This window comes from Artemia franciscana, chromosome 17 (assembly GCF_032884065.1).
Source record: "Artemia franciscana chromosome 17, ASM3288406v1, whole genome shotgun sequence".
Classification (NCBI taxonomy): Eukaryota; Metazoa; Arthropoda; class Branchiopoda; order Anostraca; family Artemiidae; genus Artemia; species Artemia franciscana.
Window position 1 is genome coordinate 32,337,265 of NC_088879.1, and position 25,908 is coordinate 32,363,172.

The 25,908-nt window shown below is 35.1% G+C and overlaps 2 protein-coding genes across 3 annotated transcripts in view; both read right to left on the reverse strand.

The window, feature by feature from the left end:
- The window catches only part of LOC136038146 (nucleolar protein 6-like), a 246,634-nt gene extending 237,353 nt beyond the window's left edge, over positions 1–9,281 (reverse strand). The window contains exons 1-2 of the mRNA XM_065721187.1: positions 9,178–9,281; positions 5,502–5,663 (exon numbers count right to left, since the gene is read on the reverse strand). Coding sequence (XP_065577259.1) covers positions 5,502–5,642 — 141 coding nt within the window. The 5' untranslated portion in view covers positions 5,643–5,663; positions 9,178–9,281. The remainder of the gene's footprint in view (positions 1–5,501; positions 5,664–9,177) is intronic.
- Positions 9,282–15,261: 5,980 nt separating this feature from the next.
- Positions 15,262–25,908, reverse strand: part of LOC136038147 (uncharacterized) — a 68,546-nt gene continuing 57,899 nt past the window's right edge. Inside the window, exon 9 of one of the 2 annotated variants that reach the window (XM_065721190.1) lies at positions 15,262–15,467. In XM_065721190.1, the coding sequence (XP_065577262.1) occupies positions 15,442–15,467 (26 nt within the window). In that variant the 3' untranslated portion in view covers positions 15,262–15,441. Of the gene's footprint in view, positions 15,468–20,172; positions 24,348–25,908 lie in introns of those variants that run through there. The other variant, XM_065721189.1, reaches the window with a different exon arrangement.

Here is a 25,908-nt window from a genome sequence, read left to right on the forward strand (position 1 = left end):
TGAGGCACCATTGCTCTGTATCTTTATTAAATAAAAAAAAATAATTTTTTTAGCTGGAAGTAAGGAGCGACATTAAAACTTAAAACGAACAGAAATTACTCCGTATATGAAATGGGTTGTCCCCTCCGCAATCCCTAGCTCTTTACGCTAAAGCTTTTAATTGTTTTAAAAAGTAGAATTGGGGCAAAGATTCAAAGTTTAGCGTAAAGAGCGGGGGATTGCGGAGGGGACAACCCATTTCATATTACGGAGTAATTTCTGTTCGTTTTAAGTTTTAATGTCGCTCCTTACTTCCAGCTAAAAAAATTATTTTTTTTATTTAATTTCTGAACATTTTTGAATTAATGCATGTTTGGTTTTGGCTCTCCGCACATAAATTATTAAAATGAAATCTGTATATTAATTTTTTTTTTGGCTAAATGGCTTTCTCTTAGTTTTGATCAGACGATTTTGAGAAATAAGGGATGGAGAAAGAGGCCTAGTTGCCCTCCAATTTTTCGGTTATTTAAAAAGGCAACTAGAACTTTTAATTTTTAACGAACGTTTTTATTAGTAAAAAATATACGTAACTTAAGAATTAACTTACGTAACAAACTTTCATAGTCTTATATTTTTATTATGTATACGAGGGGGTTTGTACCCTCGTTAATACCTCACTCTTTACACTAAATCGTAAGTTTTGTCCCAATTCTTTAAGAACGACCCCTGAATCAGAAAGGCCGTAGAATAAATAGTTGAAATTACTAAAAACACTTTAGCATAAAGAGCGAGGTATTTATCTGCTCCTAAATACCTCACTCTTTATGCTAAAGTATTTTTAGAACCCCTCATATGCGTAATAATCTCTGTTCGTTTTAAGTTTCAATGCTACTCCTTCCTTTCATTTGAAAAAACGTTTTCATGTTTATTTTTCATTGTTTTCTTATAGTAATGCTAGAAAATCCTGCTCCCTTTTCATTGACTTTTTCTTCCCCCAAGACATTTTCCTCCAAGGAAAGATCCTCCAACATAGCCCTCTCCCCTCAGCTCCACCCCAAAACAAAATAAAATCCCCCTGAAAAACGTCTGTACACTTCCCAATAGCCATTACTATATGTAAACACTGGTCAAAGTTTGTAACTTGCAGCCCCTCCCCCAGGGATTGTGGGGGAGTAAGTCACCCCCAAAGACATAGTTATTATGGTTTTCGAATATGTTGAACAAAATGGCTATCTCAAAATTTTGATCCTTTGAGTTTGGGGAAAAAATGAGTGTGGGAGGGGGCCTAGATGCCCTCCAATTTTTTTGGTCACTTAAAAAGGGCACTTGAACTTTTTATTTCCGTTAGAATGAGTCCTCTTGCAACATTCTAGGACAACTTGGTCGATACGATGACCCCTGGGAAAAAAAAAAAAAAACAAAAAAAAACAAATAAACACGCACCCGTGATTTGTCTTCTGGTAAAAAATACAAAATTCCACATTTTTGTAGATAGGAGCTTTAAACTTCTACATTAGGGTTCTCTGATACGCTGAATCTGATGGTGTCATTTTTGTTAAGATTCTATGACTTTTAGGGGGTGTTTCCCCCTATTTTTTTAAATAATGCAAATTTTCTCAGGCTCGTAACTTTTGATGGGTAAGACTAAACTTGACGAAACTTATATATTTAAAATCAACATTAAAATGCGATTCTTTTGATGTAGCTATTGATATCAACATTCAATGTTTTAGAGTTTTGGTTACTATTGAGCCGGGTCGCTCCTTACTACAGTTCGTTACCACGAACTGTTTGAAAAGAAACAAAACTAAAAGAAGAATATTGACATAAAATTGCTTCTTTTAACTTGAAAATTTTCTTTGATGTTGTCTTGATTGCTATTGGAATTTTAGTTTTTAATCATTATATTTGTATTTAAAAATTAAATATAAACTGAATTAGTTTTTATTTGTTACAACATTAACCATGAGTGCATCAGTCTCAGTTATTTCGTTTAATATAAACGGCACCAAAGATAAGGATTTTTTTAATTGATGAATTGTATGGTTCCTACGATTTGGTATGTCTCTATGAGCATCTTCTCACCACTTCAAGTCTGAATTTTTTGCGTCGAAGTCAGCATCATATTGCGTTCATGAGTCCAGCAAAAGTTACTGGTGCTCGCCCTTCTGGTGGATAGCCTGTGTCTTTAAACGGAACATTCATTTACCCTCCCCAGTACTCTTCTACTTCGACGAATTTTTCTTGGCTGTGCGTGTCGGCAGTACCGTGTTTATAAACTCTTATTTCCCATATGAAGCATACTCGATCAGATCCTTGACTAAATTCCCAAAGACTTGTCGTCTGCTGAAGAATCTTGTAAATCAGGTGCTGTCAAACCCTCTACAGTATATAATAATTGGTGACCTTAATACTGATATTAATCGATCTTCTATGAGAAATGATTGTGATCATTTGATGATGATGATTCGCTTTTTGAGTGCCTTCCATCGTATCTCGTCATGCCCAAATCTCACAAATCTTCATATGTTCATCACTCTGGAAGTACAAGTGATATTGATCATGTTATAGGCTTGCCTGGAATTATCTCTTCTTCGCTACTGTTCATGTTAACGAGCAAGATATTGACCACATGCCAATTTCAGCAACAATGTATTCAGTAACAATGTATGAAAAAGGTAGAAGAAGCTGCCGTACCTCGGCAACGTATTCATAAAAAAAAACCTATCTGGTCAATGGACCCTTGTTTAAAGTCAATAAAAAGTAAAGCGAAACTATGGCTCCAGATATGGAATGAATGTGATCGCCCCAGTTTTGGGCGTGTGGCTGATTTCAAATGTAAAACTAAAACCGAATATAAACGTTATCTGAGGTCAGCACGTTACCGCGGTATGGATTTCCCTGTAAGTAGGGAGGATTGGCAAAAAGTGATCCATTCTGACAAGTTAAATCATGATACTATGACAAGTAACTGCCTTCTACCTTCAGCTTGGTATAAATATTATTCTTCGAATTTTTGGTGATTAACTATTCCGTGCATTCTGTATATATTCGCCTTCTTAGCCCACTCTTCAGTACAACCGTCGGAATGCCATATAGTGCCCATATTTTTTTCTTCCGTAATAGATGCGGTGAAAAGTTTAAAAACTGATTCAATAGATAAGGATAGTATTCCTAAGATACATCGGCTATGTTGTTTCATTGCACCCCCTTTATATCTCACTTTCAGCTTCTTTTTCAAATGTGTCTATGTACTTCAAGCGTACCCAACAGTTTTTTGTGTGGCACTGATACGTCAATTTTAAAAGGGGGAAAGTCACCGACTGACTGTTCCAGTTATCAACCTATTACTGTTTTTTGTAACATTAGTAAGGTTTTTGAGTATATCCTTCTACCTTTTCTGACTGAAAATATCAATGAGGGTGAGAACGAATTTGATTTTTGGTATGCTTCTTAGGTTTTGGTCTTCAAGTTCTTTTCTTCAATTAAGATTTGCACTAGACACTAATATAAGCGTACAAAGAGGAATTGGGTAGGGTGGTGTTCTGTCCCCTATGCTTTTTAGGATTTGTATTTCTAGTGTGCTGGATAAGATTTCAGGTACACTACACACCTCTCCAGTCTTACAGATGTTTCTTATCTTGCATATGCTTGCTTCTGATTCTTCTGCTTCTGATGAGCCATTCTGATTGCTTCTAATGAGCCATTCCAAAAAGGGTCTTTCCCAAGTGGTCTCTAAAGTTTCTGATGCTTTTTCCGATATTGGTCTTTCATTTAATATAGATAAATGTAAGTTTCTTCACTATAATTGCACTACTGCTACTCCCCTTCACTGTAATAACTTCACTATCCCTCTTGCTGATTGTATCCATTGGCTTGGTATATCTATTAATAACAATCTTTCAAGCTTGCGTCAGCGTACTGTTTGCAATATAAGTAGAAAAAAATTCCAGATAGGCTACGCAAAGATTGTTGCAAATAGAGGGAAGTATAATAGACGTACACTGGCAAAACCTTAGTCTACTTTCTGTGACGATTCTGTCTTTTATACTTCAGGTCTTTTCCCCGTTCTTAAGAAAGGTAATTTAAAAAGAATCCAGATAAATTCTTTCAAATTTGGCAAATTTCTTCTGTATCTTCCACCTTAGATAAAAAACCGGATTTTTGTTAGCCAATTTTCAGTTCCTGATATAACTGTTAACTTGGAGATTCTACGCAGAAAACTCCAGTACAGCTTATGCGCGTCTATCCCCACACCACTGCCTTATACATTTCTTTCATTGATTTTGTCTGTATAATTGTTTTTTTCTTTGTATTTTTTTATTTGTTCTTACTTCACCATATTTACTTTATGTACTGTGTGGGTAATAAATAAATCATTATTATTAATACAATAAAAAGAAATGACATTCCAGGACAAATCAATTTTTACAAAACATAAGTCCTTTCTTTTGCTTCTCTTTGTTTTACAAAATCTAAACTGTATTTCATTAAAAACAATATGTATTGTGAGCAGTTTAGTTTTTGTACGGCTATATCTAGGACTATTTTTGGGTGAGAGGCTATGATGCTTTGAGGGGTGTAATAAAAAAAAACTTTACAGAACTTATCATCAAACTTTATTTATAATACATTTTTGTTGCCATTTTATTCTATGAGCAAAATTGAACCTTTGAGGGGGGGGGGGCTGAAACACAATAACACCTGTCACTCTGGATGCATTGTTTGGGTGTTTTGTTTTGAGAGGGCTTTCAAAAAAAACTTAATAAAATCCATCAACATTAGATTATTTGCATTTTTGTAGTTTTTTTATGAGTAGAATTTAACCTTTGGGTGATGGGGGGGGGGAGTTGGAATGAGCTGCAGATAGGTGACCACTTTACTCTGGATACAGCCTTGAGTTTTTATTTGACAAAAGGTCGGTTTTTTTATTTCTGTCTTATAAAATATATATTACTTAAAGCCAAGCACGTATAACAAACGTGCTACGATGGAGGACACAGGGGAAAATTTCTCCCTTCATATATCTAGTAATTTTTGTTTGCTTTGAGTATGATTACAATATCAATTTTATTTTGTATTCATTCTAGGTTCATTATTGTTTTGTTTTTTATTAAGTCTAATATCTGTTTCTTTTAACTGTTTTACCTCTTATACTGTTTTGACTCTTTAAACTCTTATAATAACTGTTTTTAAAAATTCTAAATAGGGTATAAGTCAGACAAACGCCTTGTACCATTATTTAGTAAATACTGTTTGTTTCTAGTTGAATATTATTTTACTCTGCTGAAGACATATTTTTGCTCTTTACTTTTGTTAGGAAAAGTTGTTGTTTTTTTTTACTTAATCACTGAAAGAGATAAATCCAACTAGAATAACACATAAAAAATTTTAGTAGTCAATGAGGTTTTTAGCAGAAATTTCTTAGTGGCTAAGAAATTTAACAGAAATTTCTGGTTAGCTCAAATTAGCATTAATCATGTTTCTGGTATAATCTTATTGTGAATGGGCCTTTAACAAACCTCTGGTGCTTTCCTCTTTTTTATTGATTCATCAGCATCAACAGGTTCCAAAGAAACTTCCTCTGTTTCTTCAAGATCTACCTCGATTTCTGATTGAATTTCTTCATCAGATGCAAAACAGCCAGATTCATCACTTGACATGCTGACACAATTTTTATGTAACTAAAAAAAAATAATCAAATTGTGTTACAATACAGTTATAGTGATTTGCTGCCAAAAATTTTCATTTTGTTAAATGAAGACCACAAAATATTGACATGGCATCTACTAAAATCTTGATACTGGTTGGTAAATGTAGTGGTTTTACCAGCTCATGCTGCGATTTTATAGAGGTTGCCACTATTTTCTGTTTGGTAAATAAAAAACATGAAAATACTGACATGACATATACCAAAATCTCAATCCTGGTCAGTAAAAGCTAGTATTAGTTGCTTGCAAGGTGGCAGGGTTGGAGTCATGTTTTACAACATGTTAGGCATTTGGCAGATTATGAGATGTAGGTGGTAAAAAGAGCAATGCCCATCCAAGAGATCCAAATGTCAGTTTCAAAATTTGCAAATTACATGAGTTGGGCGATTGAACTCAAGGGCAAAAGAATAAATTAATGGAAAAAATTATATATCTTTAGCTAGGTGCATGAAAATGTTTGACAAAGACTATTGTGAATGGATCAATGCCAATCTTCACAAAAACAACAAACCTAAACAGGTTTTGGCTCCCAAACAGGTTGTTTGCAACCCATTTGCCACATAAGCAACTAAAAGAATCAAAATGGTCATGCATTATTGCTGAAAAATTGTAGAGGTCTTAGAAAAGGAAGGCATAAGCAAAGAGCAGCTTATGATTCAAATCTATGATTGTGCAAGCAATATGTCTGGTATTTGACAGGCTGTCCAGGAATACATATCAGCTAAACTGGGAAGACAAGTATGTTAAATTTGATGCATGTCTCATGGAGAGAGCCTGTAAAGGTGTACAACACACCTGCAGCAAGACCCCAACAGTTCAAAAGATGTTTGAAATATCACAAGAACTATATGTCTTCTTTACAGGTGAAATGAAACAAGTTACTGCTTACAAAGGAACAATTTAGATTGCCAATTTAGAAACCTTATGAATCTGTCAATGACAAGATGAATGCCAATTTTGGAGAGTTTGACAGCATTGTAGACCAGGTTTGACACCATTGTTGAGGTTCTCAGAGGGCAAATGGAACAGAACAAGGTAATAAAAGAAAAAGTCCAACTTCTGAATCACCAAATTTTCATGCTTTGATTTTATTCTGACGCTTATGTTCATATAACAAGTAAAAGGTTCAAGACAAAGGTTCTAGCAGAAAAGCTGCATGACGTGTTGATTGCAAACACAGAACTCAGGGCAATGCCCTACATCTTATATACTCTCCTCCTACATCAGATAGAGGGAAATCTGGGTATCACAAGCAGTATCAAAAAAAGTTTGTTTAATAGCCAAAGAGAAGTTCTAATTTGAATAAAATCCTAGGCATCCACCTGCTTGTGATTCATGTGGTGAGCAATTTCTAGTTCTTGAGCTGACCCACTGGATGACTGGAAACTGTTCTATGCTATGGAACTCTGTGGCATCCTCTGACTCCTACTGAATGGCTTGTATAACACAATCCATGATAACTCTTCTTTTCTGGAGCCAGCATACCAAAGTCTATTGGGCAAAATGGACAACAGCTGTGAAAGCCTTTCTAAAGTCATGAAGATGATTCTGGGAACAGACCTAGAACCAAAAGAGCTCATGTTAGAGCAATCAACCAGGACTCAGGTCTATAGGGTCATTGACCATATGATCATTGAGGCCCTATTCCAGGAAATTTATGCAGCTAAATCAATATTTAGGAATCTCTGGTCAGTTTATCAATGCATTGTGACAGTATCATCAACTTTGGCCATGACAAAAAGAAATTTCTGTAGATTGAAACTGGCCATGACATGTTTATGTAATGACCATGTTAATCACCTTGTCATGATATAATTTGAGCCTGCCAATTCAGGATGTTGTAACTGAAGTTTTGTAGTACCATTTTCTTCATTCTATGTTGAATCTACATATTCTAATTGAAATTGTCAATTTCAGCTTCTGAGTTCTGTTTGTAAAAAAAAAAAAAATCATATTATTACTTTTTCCCCTTAAGTATTACTCCTTTCTCCACTAGATCAACAACCAGTTGTACACATGCTTCACACAAGAAAGTGAGCTACGGGCTATTCTTCTGCTATGCTGTTTCTGCAAACAGCATAAGATATGAGTATGTTCTGAGACCATACTGGCTATGCAAGATGTATGAAAACAAGAAAGGAAATAATAAACAAAAAGAGAACAATCAAATAGGTGAAAAACAAGGATTTTGTCAGCCAGTAGCAAAATATGGAAATGAAAATCAAGCAAACATTTTGACAAGGACCTCTGCCAGGTCATCCTCAGTGCTAAAAAAAAATAAGAAAATGGAAAAAAAAACAACAACAAAATCTAACCTTCTCAAGTGAACTCTACAAGAGGAGAGTTCTCCTCTTGTAGAGTTCACTTGAGAAGGTTAGAATTTGTTGTTTTTTTCCTTTTTTTGAGCACTGAGGATGACTTGGCAGAGCTCCTTGTCAAAGCATAAGATATAAAATCTAGTGGTACTAATCTAGCTGTTTTCTTCAGAATAGTCACTCTTAACTAGTGGTAACCAAACTTCTAAGCCATAAAAATATCAAAAAGGTAGAGATAGCCTTGTGACTTAATAACATACCAGGATATAATTTAAATCTTGTTGTCATTCCTGAAAGTTCTATTTACCTGGCATAGCTACTTTCAAAGTTAACAGAAATATGCTCAACTAGAACTTTACCTCAGACATTTCTCAACTATTATCTAGGCTATATAATCATTATCTCTAAAAACAGTAAAGGTTAAGAATAGTGTCCCTCCAGAACAAAACATGCCAAAGAAGAAGAGATTTTGGTAAAATTCTAGTTTAGCAACTTTTCACTATCTTGGAAAGGGGTTAACTTAGGAAAATGAAACTTTCAACAATGAATCCAGGGTAAAAAACATACTCCAGAAAGGAATTGTCAAGCTTCTATGTTAACCCTCTTCTGATTTTTAAGTCCAGGAAATTTGCAATTTTGAGATTTTAACAAAACAACATCTTATATTATTTTTCAGTTATCAGTTGCTTTTTCTTCAGTTTTAGTTCTGAAAATAAAATTCCTGTTATTTGAGTAGAACTTTAAGCCATGTAGATAAATTTTTTTCAAAAGTTAAAAAATTGATTTGTAGATCTTTGAAACCTTATAAATTAAGATATCTTATTTAACATAGCATTTTTGTTTATCTAATATAGGCTACATTAATCTTATAGAAAGATCAATCAATAGAAAGAACAACAAAAAAATAGATTATTATATGTTTCCATCACGGAGGATGCATTGTTAGGGTAAGAACTATTATCCTATGTTGAAAAAGGGCATAGGCCTAAAATAAGGGATCTAACAATAGGCTAATACCTGTTTCAAGCTTTGTCTTGGTATTCTTACACCTAGCTTAGGCAATATTATAAATAGCCGATTAATTAATCTTAAACCTATCTATTTCCAACTGTTTTTAAGACTTCCCTGATTGTAAGGTCTTCATTTAATAGGGTAAAATAAGTATCTTTTACCTTACTCCAGAAGTAGCTATGCAACACGTGAACGTGATTAAATTCAAAAATCTTCGCCACTGTAAAGATTGTCGCTGACAGTCAAAGTCAAGACACAAACGAAGACGGTCAACTAAATATTGGTCAATCAACATGTAATTCATTGTCTTAGCTTTAGGCTTTGGACGCTTGTTTTCCTTGCAATTCTAGGCAACTTGTTGGTCAACTAAGATTGAATTAAGCTTTTATTAGTGCAATTGTATAAATTTATGAATTGAATCTATAGCCATGCCTGACACTCATTGCGAATTAGCCCAATTTGGACGCTTGTTTGCTTGTCATTATACGCAAATTAATGGTCCTGTGTCATTTCTAAATTTTTGGTCAACCTGCCTAAGACCATAGGTAGGCGTGCTTTGTTTACCTCTCATTCCAGACAATCTAACGGTCGTATGTCAAATTTTAAATTCTTGGTCAACCTGCCTGAGACTCTAAGCGAGCGTGACTTTCTAAAAACTGACAAACAAGTATTGGTCCAATAAGAGAGTCATATTAACTCCCGCCATTTACCTGTGCCATTTAACGAAACACTTGGAAAACTATAGGTTTTATAACTATCTTAATTCTATAGCTATCTACCTTAGTTCTAGCCTAGGATTGACGCATGGAAGGATGATAGATAGACGTATCTATTAACAATTGAACTGTTATAATTTTTATAGAGTCCAAATAAGGGATTATGCCAGATTTGTCTCTCACTCAATCGGACTATATGTCTTGGCTTTTTCCATAATTAACCGTGGCTTGATGCCTTCAATTAACTGATTTTAATTCAAAATACTACTTTGTGACTATTCACCAGAGCCTTGTTTTCAGTCCACCCTCATCCAACACGAAGTTCCAAACGAGCTGTACAGATTATTGTTTGAGTGCTGTGGTCAACATGGGCGAAAGTTTTCTCACGACCTGTGTTAAACCATAATATTCTGGTGCGTAGTAATTTTGAGGAGCCCGTGTCCAACACGCCTGGAACCTTAAGATAAAAAGTCTTTAAAGTTTTGCCGGGTTGTAAATGGAAAAACTGAATATGAGTCTTGTCGAAGCCGCTGGAAACACGCTTTCAACCCAATGCCCGAAAACACAACTCGAAGCTATGGTCCAAATTATATGCAAGGGACTGTTTAATACCATCTAAAAACTAGATTGAAAATTCACCTATTCCTGTCGCTTCGGGACGCTTGTGGTAAATTAGATTCAATGCATTTCATTAACATATATGAAGAATCCTAGGAAAAGCCTGAGTGAATGAGCTCAATTTAACGGCATATGAAATAGCCTGAAACAAGAAAAGTGCATCTTGTAATTTTCAGGGGACAGATTTCGGTAAAATGTTCTAAATCTCTTCTCTAAGCCGATCGTTAGCGTTAATTTCTTCAAACTAGGGAAGTTTCTGAAATCGAGTTTGCAGAACACCAATAAGATAGCATGTTATACAAAAAAGCATACAGAAGAAAAGGTTTCTTAATTTATTTTATGCTCTACTCACGCTTACTCTGAATAACACAACCCTTTTTAAATTTAATAACAAAGTTCTGTTTCACTGATTTTTATTTTCTTCGTTATTGTTCACTACTTAGGAACACTATTTTGTTCCTTGTATATGTCAGAATAAATTTGGATAAGATCTAATCAACTTAGTATATTCAAATAGAGAGAAAGTTACTATCAATTAGTAACCTCTTTTTGTAATCTAACTTAGTTCTGAGTGAAGCTGTGTATGATAGGTCTTTTTTATTTTATTTGTTCGTTAGTTTCAACTAACGAACAAGAATCCTCCTTCTAAAACTGTTGTTACATATGCAGGAAGTCCGTATGGCTACCTCATTTATGTAATTGCACCTTGATGTATTTTTGTGTCTGGAGCAATGTCATTGCAAGAAGTTGGTTAGGCTGCGGTTGCAATAAGTTGAGGTAGGAGAGGAAAAAATTACTCCCCCTGATTCTTATACTAAACAGAACCCTTAATGGAACATACTATCAAATCTGAGTTTTCAGTTTTCGCAAAAAATATGTTTACGTAGTTGGTACAAGAAACTCAAGACGAGATCGGGGCACTCCGTATGACTAATTTTGCGTCAACGGGTAGAACAAATTGTTAAAACTGCCCCCTATCTCAATAGTTATCAAGAAATATTCAACCTTTTCTTATTAGCTTCAGAAGATAAACAACTTTTTAAGCAATCAGGTTTAAACTTTTAGAGACTATTCAAAACGATGGGGAGATGTCATTAAATTGGATATTAAGAGTGAACTGGAGTCAAATATGCAAAATGACAGTTTCAATCTTTTCCTTACAGAATTTTCACCAAATTTGTATCTAATCATGTAAACATTAAATGATGCACAAAACACTAGGCATTATCCGCAAATTTCGACACCCGATCTGAACCGAAATCAAATATTTAAAATGGCAGTTTCAACCTTATCTTACCGAATTCCCATCAAGCTTACATCTTATAAACACCTGACAAAAAATCGCAAATTTCAACATTAAAGGTGAACCGGAATCAAACATTTAAAATGACAGTTTCAATCTTTTCTTAAAGAGTTCTGATCAAATTTAAATCTAATTTAGTGAGATTTAAATGCTGCACAAAACACTAGATAAAAATCACGTTTTTTCATACCAAAGCTGAACAGGAATCAAATATTTAAATAACGCCTTCAACTTTTATTAGAGGATTTTAATCTATTTTACATCTTTTCATCAAAGCATTAAATACTGCACAAAACACGAGTTAAAAATCACGAATTTCAATACCAAAACTGAACCAAAATCAAATATTTAAATTGACAGCTTCAACCTTTTCTTATAGAATTCTCATCGAATTTACACCTATCATCAAAGCATTAAATGCTGCACAAATCGTTGGATAAAAATAACGAATTTCAAGTTACAAAATGAACTTCAATATTCCAGAACATATTTTTCAAATAAAAAGGATGAAAATATTGTATAGCCTTTTTAAATCAAACTGAGAATATGCACAACTAACTATACAATCTAGTTCTGAGAATGGGAGGGAACACGGAATGTTAGAAATATATAAAAAATTGTAATACCAAATCTAAGATCAAATGTTCAAAATAGCATGAGAAGAAAAAAGAAGCGACCTTGACATTTTTAAAATAAATTTTGTTGCATTGAAAAAAATCGGAAAAACCATGACTGAATCTAATTTGAAAGCGAAAACAAATGCAGGTAAGCCATTATTGTCATGTGTTTACTACAGAACTGTACGAAGACAATCTTTGCAGCAACATCAAAATTATTTAAGATGAAATGTCAGGAGGATCCTTGATTGTCGGAGAGCCCATGTTTCCTTACGGGAAATTTGACAGACAACATCCCAAAAATCCGTGACAATGAGATGACTGAAGCCTACTTCCATCATATTGAACTACAACATTTTTTTGTGTTAGTGCAGATTTTCATCAAAAACGCGCTTTTAGGTTGCATGATCTCAGGTTAAAGTAAGAGAAATTCCTGAATAAATCCTAAAAACTCGGTTAATAGAAGTCGTAATCAAAAAGCGTTCTTTCTTAGTTTTTCACAGAAAAGTATAAAGCATCATAAAGACAAGAATGAGCAAAAATAAAGTCAACTAATCTTCCAGCCGTAAAACTACCACACATCACTGTCAATAAATAAATGAAAATCAAAACAAACTGAAATTACAATAAATAGCCGAGTCAAACTCAAAACGAGCAAAACAAACATAAGTAGGGGTGATAACCCCCATGCCTTCTTAAGACCAAAACAGAATTTGTACTCTACTGTAAAAAAAGAATAAGAAAAAAAGACAGTGGATTGTCAGTTTAATTGACATAAACTCATATTTATTCCTTAAAGTGCTGGGAATAATTTATTTATGAAGGTAAAAAAAAGTGAAAACATTTTAAGCATATTTTGTTTTCACTAAAGCGCATATTGAGTTCTGGTCTTGGGAAGCCATGGTGTTTATAAGCCTTTTTTATTGTAATATCTGTTCGTTTTGAGTTTCATTTATTTACTGATAGTGATGTGTGGTAGTTTTCATCCTGGAAGATTATTAGACTTTATTTTTACTCATTGTTGACTTAATAGAGCTCTTTACTTTCTCTGAAAAATTTCAAAGAAACCTGGATACACTTAAACTATTTTTATTTATGTAGATTGTAAAAGCAGAAGTAGTAGCAGTAGTATCATCAAAGTTTTCAACCTAATACCCCCAGTCGTTCTCGATGCATTGCTGAGGTGTCTTATTGGCACCCATTAACACAATGACTTTTGATTTATTTTAAAACAACATTTAGTTTTAAAACATAATGGGCCAATTGCATAATTGTGAGAGGCTAAAATTCCGAATATCCCTAAAGACATAGTTGCTGAACCGTTCTACTATGCTTAACGAAATGGCTCTCTCAAAATTTTGACTACATGCACTTAGAAAACTAATTGGCTTGAGAGATGGGCTGCTTGCCCTCCAATCTCTTGTTATCTTGTTACCAATCTCTTGTTAGCTCCTTTAAAAGTTTCAATGATACTTCGAGCTATTATAGAATAGTGTTGCCTATGACACTCCTTATATGCCCTTTTGAAAACCTGCATGCATACAGTTTTTCCTTTAATTGAAATTTCTAAATGTTCCCTTAAATTTTATCTTATTACTTGATAACTTTTATCTTAATAGCGTCATTAGTAGCACTAACTGTAGTCAAGGGCGTCGCTCCATCATTTTTATCTGGGGGGGGGGAGGGGAAGAATTTTATTCGAGTACTACTGAAAAAAACTTACCGTTTACCAAAAAAGCTACCAGGTTAAATTCAAAGTATTACACATAATAAACAATAAATGCACACTAAATAAACATAAAATTAAGTAGTGGTGGTCAAGCTTTTACTAAGATTATTAGCAATGAGTTGTTGCAGGCGACAGTAGTATAGTTTTAAAAAGCTTTTGCGTCGGCTAAGGTGATAGTTGAACCAAGCACCATTCTAGCAGCCCCGTGTATTGTGCTATTCAGTTGCACGCAATTTTGAACGTATTTTGACTCTACAAGATTATTTAAGACTTTTAAGACATATTATTTAAGACTTTTTAATTCACTTGATTTGGAAGTGGGCTCGCTGCTTTATATTAATAAATAGCATTGAAATAAGCGGGCCACATAAAGCAAAAGCAAAATACAGGACAATTCCAAGTTTTATAGCATATAATTCCAAGTCTAATGTTCTATTGCAACATGAACCTTATGATATTTCAAAACTAGACGAATGTACGTATAAAATAAACCTAGACACAGATATGTTACGAAAATTGCCAACAGTGCATGTGAATATAATCTTTCTTGCCCCAGGGCATAACTTACAACCCTTGCCCTGAGGGTTGTTGGGAGTTGTCACCCTCAAAAACATAATATACAAAACCTTTCAATTGCGTTGAACAAGATAACTATTTCTAAATTTTGGTTGGGCGTGTTTGGGTAAATGGTGGGGGCGAGAGGGCGGTTAGTTACCCTCTAATCACTTTCGACTATTAAAAAAGGCACTGGCCCTTTCAATTTCCAATCGAATGAGCTCTTTTCGACGTTTCTATGACAACAAATAGCCATCTCAAAATTTATATCAGATGCATTTGGGGAAAACAAGAAGTGTGGGGTGGGGGGGGGGGTATCCACCCTTCGAGCACTCTGAATCTTAAAAAGGGCACTAGAAATTATGATTACCATCCCAATGAGTCCCTTCAAAGTTTATACGATCCCCCTTTCCATATATACCTTACATGTCCCCATGGCATAACTTATAAACCTCAACATGGGGGATATGGGGGGGGGGAGTTATCCTCAAAGACATAATTTCCGGACCTTTTAATTACGTTGAACAAAATAGCTATCTCAAAATTTTGATTGAACGTGTTTGGGGAAATGGTGGGCGTGGGAAGGGGATTAGTTGCCCTCCAACCACTTTTGACTATTAAGAAGGCACTAGCCCTTTCAAATTACAATCGAACGAGTCCTTTTCGTAGTTTCTAAGACATCAAATGGCCATAACTTACAACCCTTGCCCAGTGAGATCTGGGAGGGGGGTTTACAATCCTCAAAGACACAATTTACGGACCTTTCAACTACCTTGAACAAAATGGCTATGTAAAAATTTTGATTGAATGTGTTTGGGATTTTGTCTATTAAAAAGGGCAGCAGCCCTTTCAAATTCCAATCGAACGAGCCCTTTTCGAAGTTTCTGCTACAGCTTCTTCAATACGACCTGCCCTGGTAAAAAAAAATAAAATAAAAAACAAGAGCTAAGAGCTCATATGGCACTTGTGACGAGGCAAGAAGAGCTAAGAGCCAAGAGAGCATATGGTATGAGCTCTAGCAAAATTCTATGAATCAATAGATTGATTTAGAAGGAAAATAAGAGGCTTAATGCCGGTCAAGATTTAAAATAAGAGCTCTGAGTCAAGATGTCCTTCTAAATATCAAATAATTTTTTCTAATTTTTCCTTTCCCTTTAGCCCCCCAGATGGTCGAATCTGGGAAAACGACTTTACCAAGTCAATTTGTGCAGCTACCTGACACGCCTATCAATTTTCATCGTCCTAGCACGTCCACAAGCACCAAACTCGCCAAATCACTGAACCCCTCCCCCAAAGAGAGCGAATCCAGTAAGGTTCCGTCAATCACGTATTAAGGACATTTGCTTATTCTATCCACAAAGCTTCATCCCGATTCCTCCACTCCACTCCCCCCAATGTCAAAAGATCTGGTCGGGATTTGAAATAAGAGCTCTGAGATATGAATTCCTTCTAAATATCAAATTTCATTAAGATCCGATCACCTATACGTAAAATAAAAATATCCCAATTTTCACGTTTTCCAAGAATTCTTGTTTCCCCCTTCAACTCCTCCTAATGCCACAGGATCTGGTCGGAATTTAAAATTAGAGCTTTAAAGCGCAAGACCCTTCTAAATATCGAATTTCAATAAGATCTGATCACCCTTTCGTAAATTACAAATACCTCAATTTTCAAATTACCCCCCCCCCCACCAAACTCCACCAAAGAGAGCAGATCCGGTCCGATTATGTCAGTCACGTGTCTTAGACATGTTTTTATTCTTCCCATTCAGTTTCATCCTGATCTTTTCGCTTTAAGTATTTTCTAAGATTTCCGGTTCCCCTCAACTGCCTCACCCCAATAACACTGGATCTGGTTGAGATTTAAAATAAGAGATCTGAGTCACGAGGTCCTTCTAAATATTAAGTTTAATGAAGATCAGATCACTCCTTCGTAAGTTAAAAATACGTCGTTTTTTCAAATTTTTCAGAATTAACTCCCCCCCCCAATAGAGCAGATCCGTTCCAATTATGTAAATCACGTATCTAAGACTTCTGCTTATTTTCCCCACCAAGTTTTATCCCGATCCCTCCAATCTAAGCGTTTTCCATGATTTTAGGTTCCCCCACCCCAAACTCCCCCTAATGTCACCAGATCCAGTTGGGACTTAAAATTAGAGCTTTGAGACACGATATCCTTCTAAATATCAAATTTCATTGAGATCTGATCAGCCGTTCGTAAGTTAAAAATACCTCATTTTTTCTAATTTTTCAGAATTAACACCCCCCACCAACTACTCCAAAAAGAGCGGATACGTTCCAGTTATGTCAATCATGTATCTAGGACTTGTGCTTATTTTTCCCACCAAGTTCCATCCCGATCCCTCCACTCTAAGTGTTTTCAAAGTTTTAAGTTTCCCCCCTCCCACCTCCCCCCATGTCACCAGATCCAGTTGGAATTTAAAATAAGAGCTCTGAGACACTATATCCATATAGATATCAAATATCATTGAGATCTGATAACCCGTTCGTAAGTTAAAAATATCTCATTTTCTCTAATTTTTCAGAATTAACCCCAACCCCAACTATCCCAAAGAGAACGGATCCGTTCCGGTTATGTCAGTCATGTATCTAGGAATTGTGCTTATTTTTCCCACCAAGTTTCATCCCGATCCCTCCACTTCAAGTGTTTTCCAAGTTTTAGGTTTCCCCCTCCCAACTCCCCTCCAATGTCACCAGATCTGTTCGGGATTTAAAATAAGAGCTCTGAGACACGATATCCTTCTAAATATCAAATTTCATTGAGATCCGATTACCCGTTCGTAAGTTAAAATACCTGTTTACTAATTTTTCAGAATTCCCCCCCCCCCCCCCAACTACCCCAAAGAGAGCGGATCCGTTCCGGTTATATCAATCATGTATCTAGGACTTGTGCTTATTTTTCCCACCAAGTTTCATCCCGATCCCTCCACTCTAAGTGTTTTCCAAGATTTTAGGTTTTCCCCTCCCAATTTCCCCCCCCCCAATTTCACCAGATCCGGTCGGGATTTAAAATAAAACATCTGAGACACGATATCCTTCTAAATATGAAATTTCATTGAGATCTGATCACCCGTTCGTAAGTTAAAAATACCCAATTTTTCAGAATTAACCCCCCCCCCCCAACTACCCCAGATAGAGCGGATCCGTTCCGGTTATGTAAATCATGTATCTAGGACTTGTGCTTATTTTCCCCACCAAGTTTCATCCCAATCCCTCCACTCTAAGTGTTTTCCAAGTTTTAGGTTTCCCCCTCCCAATGTCACCAGATCCGGTCGGGATTTAAAGTAAGAGCTCTAAGACACGATATCCTTCTAAATATCAAATTTCATTGAGATCCGATCTTCGTATGTTAAAAATACCTCATTTTTTCTAATTTTTCAGAATTAACCCTCCCCCAACTACCCCAAAGAGAGCGGATCCGTTCCGGTTATGTCAATCATGTATCTAGGACTTGTGCTTATTTTTCCCACCAAGTTTCATCCCAATCCCTCCACTCTAAGTGTTTTCCAAGTTTTGGGTTTCCCCTCCCAACTCCCTCCCCCAATGTCACCAGATCTGGTCGGGATTTAAAATAAGAACTCTGAGACACGATATCCTTCTAAATATCAAATTTCATTGAATCCGATCACCCGTTCGTAAGTTAAAAATATCTCATTTTTTTTCAGAATTAACCCCCCCCCCCCAAATACCCCAAAGAGAGCGGATCCGTTCCGGTTATGTCAATCATGTATCTAGGACTTGTGCTTATTTTTCCCAACAAGTTTCATCCCGATCCCTCCACTCTAAGTATTTTCCAAGATTTTAGTTTTCCCCCTCCCAACTCTCTCCCCCCCCCCAATGTCACTGGATCCGGTCGGGATTTAAAATAACAGCTCTGAGACACGATATCCTTCCAAAAATCAAATTTCATTAAGATCTGATCAACCGTTCGTAAGTTAAAAATACTTCAATTTTTCTATTTTTTCCGAATTAACGGCCCCCCACTCCCCCAGATGGTCAAATCGAAAAAACGACTATTTCTAATTTAATCTGGTCCGGTTCCTAATACGCCTGCCAAATTTCATCGTCCTAGCTTACCTGGAAGTGCCTAAAGTAGCGAAACCGGGACCGACAGAACGACAGAATTTGCGATTGCTATATGTCACTTGGTTAATACCAAGTGCCATAAAAAAAATTATAATACACTGTACCTACATCACTATACTTCGGCAGCACTACTGCGCTGCCTATGACAAAATTAAGAAAATTAATTCTGCTCAAGCGCTAGGAAGTTCTTATTCTTAATACTAGCATATTTACAAGAGCCTAATCAATCAGGTTTTATTAATCTAGTACATAAGACGTTTCTATCAACGCTGTCAAATTTTTCAAATCTATTTAAACAAATTACTTCTAACAACTTTTAAATTATCTAGAAAATATAAAATGAAAAGAAATTCATTATGGAATTGAAAAAACCAAATATTATTTCCCCCATGGCTTATTTCCCCTCCAACCTCGCAGAAGTCTCTGGATGTTGTCGTACTTCAGTCTTCATAATGCTATTTATTAATATTCAAAATAGCAGTGTTTCAAGATTAAAAAAAAGAAACCGATTTCCGATAACAAACATTCTAATAAGAAAAGAAATAAAATCCCGTCCAAAGGCACATAGTAGTTAGAAAACAATTATCAAACCCTATACAAACGTCAGACCGGAGACAGACACGGAGTTTAACAACATTTCTGAAAAAAAGTAAACCCTTTGCAAATAAAATTGATCATCCTTTTTTTTAGAGCATAATCCTAAAAAAAACATAAACGCAGCTTATATGGCGTAAAATTTGGCTTATTTTACAATACCCTTTAATTTATTTTATTCTTTACAAGTCAACACCGTTCTTAAAGAATAAGTGAAAAGAATAAAAAGAAACATACTTGTTTCTTTTGAAACATGTATCTAAGAGTCTAACAATGCTTCAATTGTTCAGAAACTATAAAAACACAAAGATATTACACTTAATAAATACATAAATAAAACAATTTTGGCTGTATTTTTCTTTATGCAACCGTCAAAGGCTAATTGTTTCATGTCTTTCACAACAATCTTTAATTTAATTTTAATCCAATTTGAGTCAACGTTATTCTTGATGAAGAAAAACAACAAGAAAAAAAAATTAACAGATGAAAATGTGCCTAGTCTCTAACAATACTCAAATTATTTCTTAGTAGTGGCACAGCAACGGACCAGATCTTTCGACGGGTCCGCTTATAGAGCTTTATTAGGCTTAAAAGATGATTAGGCTTAAGTCTAATAAAACAAATTGTCCATGAAGCAATTAAAAATTAAACGAAACCCAAACAACAATACATCCTTAAATAGACATTATGCATACACATTTAATAATAAAAGATGGTTTAATGCAATATAAAATGAAACAATACCAAAAGACATACAAGGCTTGGTAAAAAGAAAATAAAAATACTGCAATAAGGAACTATTTAAACTTTTGATTAATTAGAAAAGCAATTCGTATAAATAGACATATTCTGCGGTAAAAAATACCGAACATTAGAGTGTTTTGCTCAATATGGGCAAAACACAAATAATTTTTGAGACCACACTGGCTAATCACGACAAAACAAAAAATTGAAGATGAAATTGTGAAATACAATTCAATATTGTATTTTCTATTCAGTTACCCTTCCATCGTTACTTCGAAAGGGCCCTTATTTTAGTTTAAGTGTTTATTTACAAGTTTGACTCTTGTATTGTCCTTTTGGACTTTTATCTGCATATATTTTTTTTTATTATTCTGCACTGAGGACGGTTGAGCGGAGGTCTCAACTAAAATATTTGCATAATATTTTTCTGGCTGTTATTGTCCTCGTTTCTCTCTTCTTTGAGATTTTTTGTTTTGTCATAGGTAAAACAAGGGAGGCAGGCCTGAAGGGGAGGACTGGTTGGACTCGTGTCCACCCCTCCCTCACAAGAGACCGAGATAGCACATAAATTGGAATCATTGACCCAAAAAATTAAATGTTTTGTCAGTCTTGGCAGAACTTGCCAAGTTCTGATTAGAGTTTCTAATCTTTGATTATAGTTTCTGGAAAGATTAGAGTTTCTAATCTTTGATTTTACATTATATTTCGCTGAAAATGTCTATTAGTCACACACCGGGAATATTTGCTCAGTTAGGGTGTATATTATATTTTATTCACTGTTGTCAGAAAATTTCGGATTATCTTCTTATATTTAGTACAAACAAAAAAAGACGCATACAAAACTATGAATATGCCATGCCTAAGCCAAATTACAGTCACATTTGTAGTTAAAATCAAGACTATACGCAATTGAACCGCCAATAATGTATCCGTTTCGCAATTTGTTAACTTGAGCAACGGTTAGCTTCTGAGCGTAAACTTTATGATAAAGTAATCATAATAAAGATTCAAGGCGTAATTTTTGGAGACTAGATAAGAAACAAGCTTAGGATAGAAGTTTTCTTATCTCTACAATGGATCTGATGAAACATCGTAAAGGCATATTGGAAGCTACAGTGATGACAGGGGTCAAGTATGGCTTTAAAAAGTCAGAACTCTAAAAGATGAGGTATTTTTCGGATGTTTTCTAGAGGAATTATCAACGGATTTTTTTGGGTACCCGTCTAGCTGACCGTATTTCAAACAGTAAGCTGGTCGAAAATATGGTTCTATCCCGCTTTCTACGGCTACAATAAGAGAAAGGTTGAGATGGCTAGGATACGTTCCAGGGATAAAGGATGACAGATTGCCAAAGATCGTCTTTGTTGGGCAACTATCTAGGGCCACACAAAAAGCAGGTGGTCCCCGAATGTAGTGAGAGGAGTTCGTATGGAAGGATTTAAGAAAAATTTAACTTGTTGGGAGGGTGAAAAAAGGAAAGCTTTGAATAGATCGAGATAGAAGAGGAGCTTGCTTAGCTGTGTTGACCTCTGGTGGATTGTTGCTGCAGTGTTGTTAGTAGTAGTAGTAATATGATGGACCTATCAAAAGATGCAAAGGCATAGAATTAGTAGACAATGCTCGAGAACACCGCATTGTTAATGCATGCTTTTCAAAGCAATTTCACACCATTTCAATTTTCCCCTTCTGTATTACAAGAATGATGCTAAAATTAAAGAAAAACTCATAAAAAAACGCGTAATCAAAGAAAACAAAAAGCGCAATCTACGTCTTGTTATTAATAAATATGGCTATAGCATGACTGGGGCGTAATTCTAAAAAAATGGTCATTAACAGATAGCTTAGCTCTCATAGGAGGACTAATGTTTTCTTAAGTACCTGAATCATTAATTTAACTAATTTAACTAATTAACATTAACTTAATTTAACTAATTAACATTAGTTAAGAAAACTAATGTTTTATTAATATCTGAACAAAAGATAGTTAAGGCCAAGATAGGTTGGAGGTTTACGTTTAAGATCGGGTTTGAATATTTCAGTCTTTACTATTGTTTAGTTCACCACCGTCATATGAATAAGCTACTACCAAAGCTGTATCCAGGGGAATTTTTTTAGGGTTGACCCCCTACCCCTAAAATATCAAGAACGTTCTTTATCTCTTTGCCTTTTCAATTTTGGACCAGAAAGTTATGAGTTTTGACATTGCTAGGTTAGAAGAGGAAGTGATGGGGTTTCAGGGGGTGAAAACCTCTAGAAATATTAGCTTCTATTGCAAATGCTACACTTGGCAAAGTTTCAAAATTTTTCTGACATTGAGGGTGTCAATTAGCTAGATATCTACTATTTTAGCTATAACACAGTGAAACAAATATCTGGAGAGAGATGAACAAAAATTAGAAAATTCAGGAAAAAAATTGTGCCCATGGTAGGTTTAAATAAAGTTTCATATATGAACAACACAATTGCAGTTTAAGTGACCTATGGGGCAATGGCAAATAATTTGACTAGAATCAGGGCTGGGGAGATGAAAAGGAGTAAAGGGAATGAAAAGGGGAGATGAAAAAGAGGTACGTTCAAAGGAATAATGTTATAGGACAGAAAGGTTTTCAACCACGATGAGCTAATGTCAGGCTTATTCGGCATAGACTAGGGCCGGTGACATTAAGCAGATCTCGATGCCATTTGCATGAAAGCACACTATTGCAATGAGGCTATAGTTTCCTTCAGGTCATTTTTTTATTGTTCTAAAATGTGGCGCATAGGATTACGAAAACTGCCCACAACTCCCCCAAACCCTTTCCCATTCTATATGCTATAGTTTAACTGGTGCTTTACACTACAATTCTATTTTTGAGGTCAAAAAATTGTGGGTATTTTATTTACCGACTAAAAATCTTATTATTTAAAGTAAATATAAATAAATAAAAGCTTTCTTTTAAATGGTGCTGTGACAAAAAAAAACCTTCCTATTACATTAACATTATAATAGAGTATTCGCTTTTAAAGTATTGGTGGAAAAGCATCAGAGTTTAGCTTAAAGAGGGGGAAGGGTGTGAGGAGGCTATGGACCTCCTCGTATACAGGATAATTTCTTTTTATCTAGGGTTTTTACTTTTCCTTGTTAAACTTGTCTTCTCATTTAATTTCTATTCTTTATAAATTCATATCTTGTGTAATATCCCATTTATGATAAAGTCAAACTTTTGCATAACAATGCCTCAAAAACGGAATCACCCCTGAAAAAGCAAGCTCCTTGAGATTTTCTTAAGCATGGGTTTGGAGCATGGGTTTTATGTGATTACCGCTGAGCAAAAACAACAACAAACAAACAATAGAAACGCATCAGTTATCTAGTTTCTCGGAAAAAATACTAAATTTCGTGTTTTTGACACAGGAACTTGAAATAGCCACAAAAAAGTTCAGGGACATGCTGAATATGATGCCGAAACTTTCGCAAACAATCAAATCTTTTAGGAGGAGAAATCCCAATATGGCACAAAACGGTCAAAAAAAGTAGAAGCAGCGTTTCCTTTCAAATAAAAGTAAAGAGTGATAGAAAAATTAAAATCAATTCGGTGGACGTGATGAAAAACTTGAAAGCCATGGCTAATAGGAGTAAAGCCAAGACAGGTAGTCTCAATGAGAGGCAAAGTTCGCTTAATCTTTCTCAAAATTGTAGAAACATGATTCATTTCACATAAAAAACATTTATTATATGAGAGGGTGTTAACCTCTACCCCCATTCCATTTTCTACGACCAATAGCATAACAATAGCTGAAAAAAAACAACAAACAAACAAATAATACCTCAAAACAACTTGAGTTCAGTGTAGAAGAGGGACTAGCGTAGCTTTTCAGTATGCGGGTGAAATTTTCAGAAATAGACCTGCAGCCAAAATAACGCCCTGGAAGATGGTTCATACTTACCACCTAAACCCTTTCCCACTTAAAAAAAAAACAGAGTTTTCATTTTTTTTTTCGTGTTCATCTTCTAGATTATTACCAAAACTTCTATTCAAAATTTTATATGCCTTATATTAGTCGCACGTATCAGTAAAATTGCAAAGTGAAACCTCTCGTTTGTTTTACAACAGAGAAACATACATATTACCAAAATTTTAACTTCAGTCGCCATAAATAAAGCGTTAATGGAAATAAACATATTAACACAGCATATATAACTAATACAAAATACATCTCGGAGACAGTTGCCTCCTTCGTGTTGAATATCATATTAACCAATCCAGTTAAAATGTTACTGAAAAGAAATGTCGCGAATCCATTGTAGTTGATGGATTTCAGTAAATATGGCTCTCGAATAAGTGGTAGAGAAAAAATTGAAGTGAAGCCTAAAAAGTAGAAACAATTAGAAGAAGAAGAAGATTATTAAAAAGAAGAACCTAAGCAGAAACTATTATTACAAGCTCTATACTGCAGGACTTGGAAAATATTTGGAACTTAAGGTGATTTGAATCTCGTCTATTTTAAGCTTTTCTAGTTTATGTGGCCAAAGTACTTAGAATTGATGGGTTGGTCTTCCCACAACTTGCTTGGATACAAGATCCGAATAGACGACAGAAAAATAAAAAATCAATGCCTACTTTCCCAGAAATTTTGGAAAGACCTTTTTGTTTTGCGCTTTATATAGCGAAAATTAGAATTAACAAAACTTGCGTCATTAGAAAGTGTCAATTTTGTTGTTTTTATTAAACGGATCAGAATCTTCTTCTTATGTTAATGAAATGGCGGACCCTGAAAATGTTCTAGCATATCTGCAATGAAAACTTAAAAAAAATAGCTCAAAAGAAATAAACTTTGAGCAATTTAACAGCTTTGGGAATTCTCTGTGGTGCTACCAGCTTTGACTGAAAACCTTACCGGCACAGAGGAAGTAAAATACCATTGTCTTTTCAATCAAATTTTATAGTCAAACAAAGATTCTCAATAGCTGTCGATGGTGGCTAGTCCTCTGGGAGAATTCGTTAATGGGTCCTTTGACTTTGTGACGGTCAGCTGACACTGAGGCTAGCAAAATGATTTTAAGGAATCTAAACCTGTTGACGAGCATGAAACATTACCCGTCTTCATATTTGACCAAAATTGACAACGAAATAGGGACTGAACCATTCAGTGACAATTATTCTTTGAGGGCACGGAAGTTTGTGGGACAGGGCTTTAAACTGAAGTTTGAAGAAAATGTCACATACCACCTTTTGAATTAGTCAAACTTAAGTGGTAACCAAAACTATTGTGTGCTTTTTGTTTTACTCTCTAACCAAAAGATAAGCAGTGGGAAAGTGTTGTATGCGGTCAATTCAGAAGATAAGTCTTACTTCAATATAGTCGGTGAGTGTCCATAACACCCAACCAATTCCTAATCTAAAAACACCGACGTGATGCTATACAACGGATACCGGTTTCTCCAGAGTACTTTCAAAATCAGCAAGTTGCTGATAATCAGAAAGAGCATAAGTTCTTTGCTTTTTTTTATTGTAGAAGCCTGAAGGTCAGCGTATACTGTATACAGTTAATAGCTTTCGTTAAAGTTGACTGATATTGGTGGTTGGTAATTTTACATTGATATTGGTAATTTTACAACTGTATGGTATTGGTTTTTGTGATACAAATAAAGATTTTTAACAGTCCTTAGCTATTACGAGATGTTTTTGTACCATGCGTAATATGTATTGTATTGGCCATTCTACGAATATTGGTAATTGGCAATTGGTAATTGTACCGTATCTTGTTTCACGGTCGAAGAATCGAACTAAAACTTCTTTTTTTTGGGAAGTCGGCTGGTTGGCAAGAGGCCTTGTAATTTTATTCTAGCGGGAAGGGAGCGAAAAGAGAATAGGGTACTTTTTTTTAAGCCTGTGGTTCCACAGACTTTTTGATTATTAAGATATGAAA